The following is a 14,298-nucleotide window of genomic DNA, read 5'->3' as shown; positions in this document are numbered from 1 at the left end:
ATCATACCGAGTGATCATGAGATCATACCGAAGGAACTTACCATTCAGCTTTACAGGTTTTAGGTAAACATACAGTAAGAGAATGCCCACAGGCTTTCCTACACAGAAAAACAACAGCTATGAGAAACACATCTCACTTTATACTGTAGCAAAAATAAAGTGAAGTGACTTAAGGCCAAGTATGGTTACCCATACTCAGAATTCGTGCTCTGCAGCATTTAACCCATCCAAAGTGATAGCATTCGGGAATTCGGTGCCTTGCTCAAGGGCAACCTCAGTCGTGGTATTGCCGGCCCAAGACTCGAACCCACAACCTTTGGGTTAGGAGTCAAACTCTCTAACCACTAGACAACAACTTCCCATAAATGCCTACTATTCACTGTACTGTCTTTTGTATTATCAGTCTTCGCATGGCTCACACAAACAGTCTTTATTCGATGCTAACTGCAAGAGAACACAATATCCTTAACTTAATATCCAGCGATATCGTTGACTTGATTGCACAGATACTCTTTAAAATGAACTAAGCTGGATGATGACATCACTGAATTCAACGATGAACTGCCTTTAACTGAAAATGTTTTACTATTGTCATTTTGCATTATTGACACACTATTTCCTATTTAATACTGTAAAGTGCTTTGACACAATCTGTGTAGTTAATTTTCAAAACCCTTAAAAGCTTTGTTCGTCTTCGGAACACAATTTAAGATATTTTGGATGTGACTGTCCCATAGAGTAAATAAAGTAAATAACACTGTAAATTTACAGAAAATTATGAAAGACGTCGTCAGAATAGTCCATAGTACGGTTCGACCGTAACGTTATGAAGTGACGAGAATACTTTTTTGTACTCGAAAAAAAAGAACGACTTTATTCAACAATTCCTCTCCTCTGTGTCTCTCCGCTTCACCGTAGCGCCATTTTGGACATTACAAGTTGGACGCAGGCAGAGTAAGCTCTTCAGAGTTAGCGCGCTGCACGGATCCGCTGTATTTATTTTTTTAAATCGCACCGTAAATACACATAGAAAACATATCACTGTGATGTGGCTGACACAGGAGAGCATACGCTGCCTGCGTTCAGCTCATATTCCCCAAAATGGTGCTACGGTGAAGTTGAGAGACAAAGAGGAGACAAATTGTTGAATAAAGTAATTATTTTAGTTTTATTCACATACAAAAAGTATTCTCGTCTCTTCATAATGGACAGTGTAAGTTACATGGCAGTCAATGGACAGTCACAGGCCTCTTAAATTGTGTTCCGAAGACGAACAAAGCTTTTACTGGTTTGGAACGACATGAAAGTAAGTGATCAATGACAAAATTTTCATTTGGGGTGGAGTATCCCTTTAAAAGCACTACATAAATAAAGTTCACAATCATGCACACCGTCATAGCACTGATGCAGATAAATGATATAATAATAATCTCAAAAATCTCATAGTTTTTGTTCTATATTGACCTTCGAGCTCATAGTATTTTATAATTATTACTTTTTATCTCATAACTGACTTATCTTAGAATTTTGACTTTATTTCACTTTTTTTCAGTTTATTTTAAGTTGACAGACATTTTCTTTAACCCTAAAACACAATGGCCATATTTAAGACCTACCAAAGCAATGACATCCTTGTCAGTGCACTTTTGCTTTTTTAATTACATACTTTCTTAGAACTAAAAAAGAAGAAGTCTGGGGGGTGGATGGAAGGAAAAGAGAAAAAAATTCCTGTAGGGTATAAAAAGTCTTAACAGCTTGAATTAAAAAAATCTTGTTTGCGTGTCAAAACTTACCGAGCTGCCTATCTAGGTGGGATTCTAGGGCATCCCTGCGTGCGCAGCGTTCTTGAGTGCCAAAAGTGCGCGGTCTGGATAGTCAGCACTGTGTGTTTGGAGACCAAGCCTGCTGGGATGGGAGGGCACAACGGCTCTCAGACTCCACACACACTTCCTGCTCTCGCTCAGCTCCATCATCAGGGAAGGCAGTCCGCGGGAGAGCAGAGGAGGGATGGCGGAGAAGAGCCCTGACCCGAGCGGCTCGAGCGCCCGCAAGTGTCCCGCTTTTTCTCCCGGAGAGAGACTGCAGCCGTCTGCAAGCGGCTCGTCCAAATGGGTTCGTCTGAACGTCGGCGGCACGTACTTTCTCACGACGACACAAACGCTGTGCAGAGACCCGAAGTCTTTCCTGTACCGTCTGTGCCAGGCCGACCCCGACCTCGACTCCGACAAGGTGTTTACACCGCTAGCATGACAACATACATTAACCGACACCTCGCGTATCTGGGCTTTAAACAGCTCGGTTAACCTGGAAAAACTCAAAATGACGGGTCTGTAGTGTTTCATCTCGCTATATCGGTGTAATTTAATATTGTAGCTAGACGGCTAGCTGGTGAAGTCACAGTGAATGGAGCTCCGCTGACTAGCTTAGCCTAACGTGAACTGATAACACTTAATGTAGCTTGTCAGCCAAATAAAGTCAGAGCTAGTTAAAGGTGTATATTTTTTAAATGGCACCAGATCGTCTAAGCCTTTAATGTTGCAATATGAGAACACCTCGTCTATTATTTTTTTTATTAGTAATGTTACACGCTTGCGAGCTACGTTAACGTTACGTGTAAAGTGCTAACTATAAATTAATACTAACGTTAGTGGTGTTCTCGCTAAACCAAAAGTATTACAAACTACTAATGCTTGTCCAAGTAAACTTTATATATTACTAAGATCACTAGGCTTTGTTAGTAACCGTCTGTCCGTCGAGAAACTAAGTGACTAGCTATTATCTGATTAATAAACTCTTTATATGTTGGTAACTCTTCACAAGACTCTGATTAAAAGCATTAGTTGATAGGAACTAATAATGATCAATACTTGTACAGCATTTATTATATATTTATCTGTACAATTGTATATTTTCACATGTGCTATCAATTCATAATAATGTATGTATGACAATTAACCAATGTTATTAAACGCTTATCGGTAACTTAGTAGTTCATTATATCAGACACATTGTCTTTTGCTATCTTATGTGTAGTATTACCAAAATATGAAGTATTATTACTACTGTTTATCTGAATAAACCAAAGATATATGAACTATTGTCTTAGAATTGTGTTCTAAACCAATTAAACTATTTTACTAATGTTCATCAGATTACAAAATATGAACTGTATTAATATTAATTATCCTAGTAAACAGTAACTTTTGCTAGACTTTATCTTGAGTAAATAATAAAAAAAACAATTGAGTTGCTGGTCAGTTTAATATTTAAAAGTAGGGAAATTGTAAAAGTTTGTTTTTATAATTTTTTCAAATTAGTTTACATATTTAAGCTTTTCATTCCTATATTACATTTTGTTTTGTTTTTTTTAATTGCCAGCAAAAAAATGGAAAATAAATAACTAAATAATGACATGAATAACCAAATGACATGAATAACTCTTTTACTTTTACTTAAAACACGCTACACTTGGGAGGAACTGATCCAGAATAGAATTGGCAACTAAATAAACTGGCTTAATTAGTGCTAATATGTGTTATGCACAGATTTTTATTATTTATCATGCCAAAAAAGCATATCATTCTTTTTAACAAATCGTCTAGTTTTTTCTTTGTGACAGAAGAAGAAATAGGTTCGCCTGGATGCTTTTAAACTTTTAAAGGTCAGTATGCATCATTTATTAAGGCAACGACCATTTAAAGCCGCTGCAAAGACGAAGAGTAAGTCAAAAATATTTCTTACAGGTAAAGAAGGTTTCATCACAAAACAGAAATTGCGTTTCACTTGCCAGTTGCTTTTGTCTGAGTGAACAAAGCGGACTTTTCCGACCTCAGTATTGATCCGTGGTAATGATGTTGTGCTGGAGATGGATCAGCGTCCCTATGGGCTCTGCAGCATGTTTGTTAAATGCCAGCCACACCTTGTCTTAACAGACACTCTTCAGTACTGATACTGATTTAAACAAACGTTCTGGTGAGCTGCTGACTCATTTAAGCCTGATTTAATAATCCACATTTGAATAAATTATGCTTATTATGCTTAAACTATTTGGAGAAGATGTACTAACAATGCTCTTTCCTCATCCAGGATGAAACAGGTGCTTATTTGATAGACCGCGATCCCACTTATTTTGGTCCGGTGCTCAACTATCTGAGACACGGGAAGCTGGTGCTGAACCGAGGCTTAGCAGAGGAAGGTATGATGGGAATGCCATCAAGAGCTTTAAAATCTGTCTCGACATGATGTTAGATTCAGGGCTTAAAGTTCTCCGGCACCGTGCCGGATTTCCAGTGTGCAGCGTTTAATCCTACATAAAAAAAATAAAAATAAAAAATCTTGTAGATTGATATCACCTTTGAGTCCATGCGTTCGCCTACCAATGGTATGACATTAACTAACAGTAACTAACATTAGTAGCCAGGCAGAATGTTTTGCTTTTATAAACAAGAGACGCGCATAACTGAAGAGTCGCAGCCCTATGAATGGAGAAGCGCGACAAAAAGCTGTCAGGCGAAGCGGAGCTTTGTAAACCGCTCAGAGTAATCATGTCATCTCCATAAGAATGATATGATTGCCAAAACATAATTACCGGGATTTCTGAAAAGGTCCTGTTCACACATGATCTATTAATGGTAACTTTACCAGTAATTTACCAGTAAAGACTGTATGTGTGAAAGGGGCTAAACTCTTCCTCTGTATACGCTGTGAATTTTAATTGCTTAACGTAATCTGGAAAAACTGTGTGCATTATCTCATTAGATTTGTAACGTAAATCATTAATAAACATTTGCCAATACAGCAGATACATCAACCTATGTCTAAATATGCCATTGTATTGTACGTCGCAATTTCAAAATAAATGTTTCTGCACGTGGCCAAATATTAAAATTTAATTGATTTAAACATTGTTTAATCAAGCTGTAAAGTGAAATGTCACCAGGCCGTTGGCTCCCTCTGCAGGTTTTTGTTTCAATACATAATGTACTTAAGTTATGTTCATGTTATATATATATATATGCATATTACATTATGTATTTTAACAGTGTTGTTCAATACAATCTTGTAATTTCTTGGTTTGGATGTTTTATTTGAGCCAATTATTATTGCCTCATTGTTAGTTTATATATACATAATCATATTAAAACCTGGTTTTCACTTAAGTCTGTTTGTTACAAAAAAAAAAAAAGGATTACTCAGTTGTCAAAATAATCAGTAGATTAATTGATTTCCAAAAGAATCATATTACAGCCCTAGATTAGTTAAAATATTTCTAAATACAACTGCATTGTTTTACTTTTTGTAATAAAAAGACAAACATTTGATTGAAAACAGTCATTGCATGCTTTGCATGTGCTGCCCCGCCCCGCCCCGCCCCCGGAAAAAAGTTCAGGCTCAGGATTTTTTTTTTGCTTTAACCCCTGTAGATTTCTGCTGGTTTCTCATCGGCAGCTAAATTCAGTTGAAACTTGTTTGTTACATGTTCTTGACATGAAGCTGTTTTGTGGTTTTTGATTCAATATTTCATCTGTTTCATCCGTCAGGCGTGCTGGAAGAGGCCGAATTCTACAATATCACTTCACTGATTAAACTGGTCAAAGACAAAATCAGGGAGAGGGATTGTAAGACGGCTCAGGTATGTCACATTGGGAACTTGAATGAGATATTGATTGATTTTGTTATGCTACTTTACATATCTAACAAGATTTTAAGTATATTATTGTGTAAAATTTGAAAAATAGTATGTAAATTCTCAAACTATAGAAAGGTTTGTGTTGCAGAGGTATAAGAGTATACTGTATATCTACTTCTGTTCATTGGAAACATAAAGCTAACTCATAAATAAAGAAAAAAGAAAAAAAAGATATGCCAAAGTGTTCAAATGATTGAAAATAAAATGCCTTGTGTAAGTAATAAATAAATAATTTTGGAATGGTTTAGTCCATGTATGTGATGCGATCTGGGAAAACCCAACACATGGTGAAATTTTACAATTTTTAGTTTTTGATACCATATGAAAGCTGAGTTCAAGCCCTTTCCAAAACTGTTTTTGTTTTGTCCATAGCGTAATGTTATGGCTATCTGAAGTTGGCTGTTAGCTGTGATTTTCCGGAATTAAATTGAGAAAAACAGGTTTAAAGTGAGACGGGTTTCACTTTCACTTCTGCTTGCTTAACGATCGCTGTCTGTCAAGAGCGCTATACTGCATCATTACACAAACAGACTAACGTTACACTGAAGAGGACAGTTGTCTGTTGTTTATCATGAGCATAGTCTCTGAAATTTTTATCATCCCTTGTATGTTTGGATAGCATAAATAGTGTACCTTGTAGTTAGAAAAGCGAGCGCAGCGCAGCTGAGCATATAACAATCATCAGACTCCTCTTCTTTAGTAACATCATCATCCGATCCTTCATCTCTGGATGTGAAATAGTCCATTATAACATCCTTTAGGGCACTAACATCACCATGATTGAATAGACCCGAGACAAGCAAGATCTAAGTGAGCAGCTTCAGACTGCGTTGTTTTTTTTGCGCTCTGCCATCTCATGATATTTAAATAAATAAATACATAAAACTTTGCGTGCCGTAGTTTACACAGGACTGGCGGGAAATGTGCATTGATGCATCTTTATTATATATGTTACATGATTTATTTTGATAGGTTAGTGGTTTATGTGGCGTTAAGAGAAAGCACCTCCACAGCGTGTTCTTAACATGAGAGAAAGACACAGTCTTTGCTGCAATAAATTGCTATTTGCACTAAACAAGTGAATTTTGCTCAGATATTTTCAGAGATGATAGACAATATGTTATAGAATAATAATTGAATGAAACCCTAGTTTTAACATAAAATTTACAAACTGACATCCGACGGGTTTTCCCAGATCGCATCACATATATTAAAGACTTTATTTATTAAACCGATTATTAACACATTTGTTCTGTTTATGTTTCATAAATGAGACCGACTGATTTCAAACATGTTAATCAGTCAGAAAAAATGTAACTTTCTTTTAGCGTTCAAAAGAAGACCTTTCTTTTACATGGGTACATCTCATATGCTTTTCGTGTGTCTTCAGCTCCCTGTGAAGCACGTCTACAGAGTCCTGCAGTGTCAGGAGGAGGAACTGACACAGATGGTCTCCACCATGTCAGATGGCTGGAAGTTTGAACAGGTGATTAAAGGATTTCTCTCAGTTTTCAGCTTTTTAGGAAAACCGTATAATTTTATTTGGGGATGCACAATATACCGGTACAATATTGGTTACTGGTTGATATTACACATTTTAATTAAATATACTATAGATTAAATATACTACAGTAAAGTCCAAAGTCTCAGCCTCAGACGTTACGCCCATGGACCGTTGGCTAAACGTCTGATGCATACGGCACACAAAAGTGGAAACACTTCAGGAGTTTCGAAGTCGTCATCAGATTGGTAGAATTCCCGGCATAGAATCTTTAAAATGTATCAGTTGTTGCAGCTTAGTTGTGCATATATAAGTAATCATTTGTTTGAGTAAGTTAGTGAACAATGTACAATAGCTTGCAGCTTCTAGTGTGGACTGACTCCAGCTGTTGTGGTAATCAATTGTGTCTGTTATAGACGGGGTGTAACAACTTTGATTAATATGCTGTTCTTTAAATATAATGGTTTGGACGTCTGTGATGATCTAAAGCCAGTGTTTTAAATGGGTGCTTCTGCTGCTTTCAGTGGTTAGAAGTTAACTTACGGATTCAAATGTAGGGATGCTAATTTTACTACGGTTACACCAGTTTGCAAAACATTTTGTGTTCAGTGTGCTATGTGCTTTCTCTTAAAACGTGAACTAAACCAGCTCAGGTTTAAATGCACTGACAGCCATCCATTGAAAATTCAAAGCAAAATCTGTAGTGAATAGAAAGTTTGCTGTCTTCATGTGGTGTGAGGTGGTATTAGTCAATCTATGAACCATGTAGTACAGGAGGGGTTTCCCCGGCGCAGTGAGTGTGAGGGGTGTGTGTGCACTCCTGACCTGCTTTAGGCTCGTCTTGATGTGTTGCCTTATGTGGGCAGCTGTAAGTGACAGAATGCCAGGCATTCCTTGTAAATGTATCTTTTAAAACACTGTGCATAGAAATTGCAATAGATACAGTGTTGGGTTGTTGTTTCCATCAACATTAGATGTTATCATCTATCATAAGTTGATTATTAGCCTTGATGCTGGCATGGCATTAAAAAGTGAATAAATAATAAGCAAAATGTTTGCTTTGACCTTAATGTGTTCTTAATTCATGGCCACAATTTAAAGGGAAATGAAAATTCATTAATTACTCATGTCGTTCCAAACCTGAAAGACCTCTGTTCATCTTAAGAACACAAATGAAAATATTTTTGATGCATCTGACCCTCTCATAGACAGCAAGGATCCTGTCACAATCAAGGCTCAAAAATGTAACCTCAGTATAATAATACAAAGCTACGAGAATTCTTTTTCGTGCGCAAAGAAAACAGAAATAATGACTTAATTGCACAATTTGTCTCTTTCACGTCACCCTATAGCACCATTTTGTAGAGTATCACATTCGTAAACAAGTTGTTTACACTTTGATCTGAATGTAAACAATATATCTGCGAACATTGCATATGTTTACGTATGTGATCCTCTCCATAATGGAGCGATAGTGTGTGAAATCCAGTGTGAAAAAAAAGTGTATATTATGTTTAGTATAGTGAGAAATTATATTTGCTTTGATAAATGTGATGTTGTCATGAGATTGCAGTCTGAAATGTTTCGTTTTGAGATCAATATCATTTAAGAGAATCTAGGAGCAGTTGAAGATTTTCTTATTGGAAGTTTGCTTTTATTTGACTAGCATGCTAAATAGTGTTTGCTTTTATTTTTGCATATACATGCTCGTGTGGTGGAAGGGTAAGGCACAAAAACGAAGTGAAGCTTTTACGCTTGAGGTGTTTGAGGGACGAGCTGTAATTTGTGGTGCGGCGGGGTTAGGTGCTCAAGTGAGTTCATCTGTAGTGAAGCATCTAGGGGAGCGTCTGGGGGCTCAATCTAAACACTCACTAGAAACTGAAGAGTTAGGCCCTGTTCCAAAAGGCACCCCTAAACCCCTTGCGGTCTTCCTCGGAGTCCGCACTTTCATGACATAATGGTGCTTTGACTGTTGGGTAGAAGTCGCATAAAGGCCGCAAAAGGGAGCGCTTGTGAGTACCCTTTTGAGCGCTAAAAAGATGATTTAACGGATTTAACGGACACGCGCATGCAGCGGCCATTGTAAGTCCACAAGTGCACATGAAGTGTTCCATTCGGGACAGGGCCCCAAAAGCATCAGTGCTCGAGTAGAGTCAATGATCGCTGTCCTGAGATGCTGATGCTCGTGATTTTTCATATCACGGTTATTGTGGCCATAAGAATTCACGATATCGATATATCGTGATATCTATAGAAACCTTGGAGGGGAAAAGAGAAGTCAAATGATTTTTTACTTTGTTTATTGAGTTTTTCTTTTTCACCCAATGAACATAATATTGATACTGATAAATGCAGGGCTTCTTTGCAGCTCCTATAAAATAACAAGAGAGAAAATACTGTCAAGTTCAACAGTATGATGAATAAATATTAATGGTAACACTTTACAATAAGATGTCATTTATTAACAATAATGTATTAACATGAATGAACAACGAACAATACATTACACAATTTATTCATCTTTGTTAATGTTAATAAAAATGGAGTAATTGTTCAAGTAAGTTCACAGTGCATTCATGTTTACAAACACAACTTGCGATTTTAATAATTCATTAATAAATGCTGAAATTTACATGAACTAAGATTAATAAATGCTGTGGAAATATTGTTTATTATTAATGTTATTTATATATGTTATATATATATATTTATATATGTATATATATATATATATATATATATATATATAAATAAATAAATATATAATTCCTCAAATAAAAGCCTTTATTTACCTGAACTGCAGAAGGTAACCGGCTTTTATTTGAAGCAGGCTTTTACTAACTTTATTTCTAATTCCATCTGTTTGATAAGTAATTGTTTTAAATAACCCGTTTTAAATTAAAAGCGATAGCGTTCCAGTGGACAGAGATCATAACATTAGCACAGAATCAGTTCAGAATCAATCACCAAGAGAATCAGTTCGGTTCAGACGCGCTCTGTGTCAGTCTGCTTCACACTGAATCACACATGCGCAGTATCATCAGCTCCTTGGTTCTCGAATCGGACGCATCCGACAGAAACGCTTATTGGTTCAGTGAACTGGTGATCCGAAAACTGATGCAACCGGTTCTTGGCTCGAGAACGTGAAACGCTCTGGCAGTGGGCATGTACGTTCGTTATCTGGCTCTGCTGGACAAATTTTCCCCCGGCCTTTATTTAAGACCGGCCTTTATTTGTCCGTGTTGACCACGCCCCCGGCCACTATAAGAGGCCCGGCGTTTATTTGACTACCGGTTTTTATTTGAGGAATTACGGTTATATAATTATATATACATATATTTTATTATTTATTATTATTTATTTATTTATTATTTAATAAAATAAATACAATTCAGTAATGTTACCATGAGGTAGAAATTTGCAGTGCAATTATTATAATTATTTTTATTCCATTACAGTAATTTCATTACCACAAAATGAATGTCACTAGTGCACAAAAACTTAAAAATGCTTTCAAAATATTCTTTATTTTCTTTAAGCAAAAAATGATTTTCTTTTTTTGAGTTTGTGGTACAATATGTCCTGGACACATTGTTCTCTGTGGTCTTTAATGTAAAAAGCAGAACCCAATCATAGGATGCTTTACATGTGCTCTTTTACACACTATCACCACCAACAACAATAAATCGCAAGGAAGTGTATTTTGTATTTATATCTTATGTAGTCAAATGGGTTCACTATGGAAATGCTGTTGTCATGGGTTTTTCTTCCTCTCTCCCGCCAGTTGGTCAGTATCGGCTCTTCATACAACTACGGAAATGAGGATCAAGCAGAGTTCCTCTGCGTGGTCTCCAAGGAGCTGCACAATCAGTCATACGGCACAAACAGCGAGCCCAGTGAAAAGGCCAAGGTGAGGCTGACAGAACCCTTTCATAGTCTCTGGTGCGCTCTTCCCTCGTGCCTGGACAGAAGTAGTCACTTATGCACATATCGTAAGAAAATAACCCCCAGCTCTGCTCTTCGGTTGGTCACATGCTATAACAGTACTGAAAGAGCTGATTAACCAGATCAAATGTGTTCATGCCTGAGTGTTTTGTTTCCATGCATGCCGTGCACACTGAGGATGTGGATATAGATTTTTACTTTATTTCTTGGTGAGGCATCATTTACATTTCACTTAAGCTGATAATTAGGTCTCTGCTGAATGCTGAAGGCAGTGGCGCTCTCTGAATCTCTGTTACTAATGCTCAGTTTGACGCATGCTGTCTGCCTGTACTCGTGCCTATTAGAAAGCCCTGCAATTATATCCTCAGCTCACCTAGACTGCTTTCTGATCCCAGATAATGATGGAAAACCTGCTCAATATTTAATGCTTCCCCATCAGATGCTGCAGCCACAAGGTCCACTTCTGAAAATCATCTATGGCTTCAATTGGCTCTGTTTCATTAGTTTTGTGATAGTGTATTGCTGTATCAGGTCAACAGTGGTTATGCAAAGTAATAAACATGTTGGGAGGTTTCACCAAGCCATTGTTGTACGCTTCCTGTGAGGGCCACACAGTCGCTCTTACAAATAAACAAAGGCCTCGCGTTTAGGGCTTGGTGATTATGGGGAAACATTTTCAGATTTTTAAAGAGGTTTAGTGTACTTTTTGATATTTATTTGCTCTGCAATGCCTTAATGTTAAATTTTCTTTTTCGATCAAACTGCCATTAGCCAAAAATGTTTACAGCAATAAGCAAAACACAGTAGTAAAAAACAATCAAGGCTTCTTTTCCACACCGTTTCTTACAATCTAGAGATTTATTTTAATTCAATATATACTAAGACATGTTTTATGCAGCTGACATGTTCAACTGCAGCTGAAATAAAATAAGATTAAGGTTTTTTTTTTCTTTCTTTTATTATTAAATGTTTACAACAATGTACTTTTTGTAATGATGCAAAATAATAAACCTAAAACAAAGATATTTGATCCTTCATTACCATTCCAAAAGATTATTATTTTTTTTTTTAACCAAACATTTTAATTAACTATAATTTTTAGTTTGTATTGAATATTTCTGATTTGGGTTTATTATAGTTAACTAAAACATTTAAATCATCTGAAACCATTTCGAAGCATGAATTTTTAATTTAGTTTTGTTTAACTTGAACTACTAAAATAACTATAAAACATAAATAAAATGAATAAAAGCTATATAGACATAAAAAAAAAAATCAAGTACATTTCTAAAACTTGAACTTGAATTAAAATTAAAACAGAAAATCTAAAAATTAATTTAAAAATCAATATATATTATAATGATATGGCACTTAAGAGATTTTTTTATTTATTTTATATACATTTTATTATATTTTATTTAAATGTTTGTTTACTTTACTATTTAAATGAATGTTTTTTTTAAGATTTCTATTTTTAAACTTTATATTTATAAAAAAAAAAAAAAAAAAAAAAACATTATGGAGGTGTTTCCATCAACATTTAAATAAAATCACTGTTGAACTGATTCACAGAAATGAACTGTCCCTTATTTCTGTGAAGAATTCTAAATCATATATTGAATAGTTAATGTCTTTCCCTGTTTTACTTAGACATGCTCACTTTCATCATCCAACCCATCCATTAACAGTTGTTCCTCTCCTGCAGATTCTTCAAGAACAAGGCTCTCGAATGTGAAACGGCTGTGTTTTAACGCTCTGGTCCTGCAGTTGCCGGGCAGAATGACACGCACCATATCGCACCGAGAGAGAATTGTCAAGCGGAATGACAACCTATTTGGAATGGATGTTCTGTTTTTTTTTATTTTTTTAGATTCGTTGACACTTGTTTGTGCCTGCACAGTTAAACCAGACTGTTGTTTCTTGACATCGACAGATCTATCCGAATTGTTTGGTTTGAAAGGTGGGAATATGCATGTCATTAGTAAGCTGAGCAAAAAGGGCCTCGATCACGCCTGGGCCAATCATGTTTACTCAGGGTCTCTTATCGGCTTTCACAAACTGTTTATCATGTCATTTGTGAAAAAGAAAAAAAAAACTTAAAACTGTATATTATGCCAGAAAGTTAAACCTCGTTGTTTAAAATTATAATTAAGAGAGTGGAATTTTTAAAAAGTAAAAAGTATTTTTTTGATTGAGATTACATTATTAAGGTGGATTGTATGTAATGCTGACAGGTGAGGGGCAGTGGATTTTTACAGCAAGGATTTTTGTTTCAGCGTGTTTGTAAGAATAGATGGGATTATGAATTTTTTTTGACTCGCATAGTGTTAGTTTTTATGCCAGAAGGGTGAAAGCCCATCCGTAACAGTTTGGCTCAAAGTTACCTCACGTTTTGGGAGGTTTTACTGCTGTTGCCTTGAGTTGGTTAAAATCAGAACAGAACAGAAAAAGTTTGTCTTCCTCCCCACATTCATTCTACTTGGACTTTGGATAAACTGGAACTATTTTTTAACGTTTTTGAGGGTGAAAAACACCTAACGCTGTTGACTTTGTGACAGAGCTAGATTAGGTTTAATTGGAGAATTAAGGCGAAGCCACGAAGGCATTCGGTCTGATTTGTTTTGGCAATACCGTTTCGAACAAGGCTTTACTTACATGACGGCGACTGTTAATTAGTGGCGTTGTAGGGCTTATTTTGTTGACACTTTGGTAAGAGATGGAGACAGAACGGGCACTTCTAGAAGAGTGAAAGAAATTCACATCTACACAGTTTAACACTGCAGTTCTTCATTTGCTTCAGTTCAGCTGTTTGAAAGTAGATTCCAAATATACATAATCATGTAGTTTATTTAAAAACATTTAGACAATGTTGCCTTTAATGAACCTACACAAGATCTGAATTTACTGAATTTTAGTCAGGGAAGTAACTCATCACTTTGCTAGGCTTCAAGCATATCTATTTGACATCCTGTATATAGACTAAAGAGCATCATATTCAGTGCATGTTATTTTTCCTCACACACACACACACACAAAGGGCTTTTACTAGTGGAATACAAGCTATAATTTTTTGCAGAGATTCATCTGATCTCTTAATATTGCCTGATCGAGGCGAAGTTTACATGGCTAGTGTTTTCTAAACAATAATACCACACGTTTACTT

At 36.1% G+C, this 14,298-nt stretch overlaps 1 protein-coding gene across 1 annotated transcript; it reads left to right on the top strand.

The window, feature by feature from the left end:
- The first annotated feature begins 1,898 nt into the window (after positions 1-1,898).
- On the top strand, positions 1,899-13,317 carry LOC132149936 (BTB/POZ domain-containing protein KCTD5-like). Its single transcript, XM_059559206.1, has 6 exons — positions 1,899-2,229; positions 4,087-4,195; positions 5,541-5,632; positions 7,080-7,175; positions 10,975-11,100; positions 12,841-13,317. Exons 1-6 carry the CDS (start codon positions 2,008-2,010, stop codon positions 12,868-12,870), a joined length of 675 nt encoding a protein of 224 aa, XP_059415189.1. The 5' UTR covers positions 1,899-2,007; the 3' UTR covers positions 12,871-13,317.
- The last annotated feature ends 981 nt before the right edge of the window (positions 13,318-14,298 follow it).

The sequence above is a fragment of the Carassius carassius genome, chromosome 1 (assembly GCF_963082965.1).
Source record: "Carassius carassius chromosome 1, fCarCar2.1, whole genome shotgun sequence".
NCBI classification, from domain to species: Eukaryota; Metazoa; Chordata; class Actinopteri; order Cypriniformes; family Cyprinidae; genus Carassius; species Carassius carassius.
Note: the sequence above shows the minus strand (reverse complement) of the source record. Positions and strands in the feature narration are given on the sequence as shown.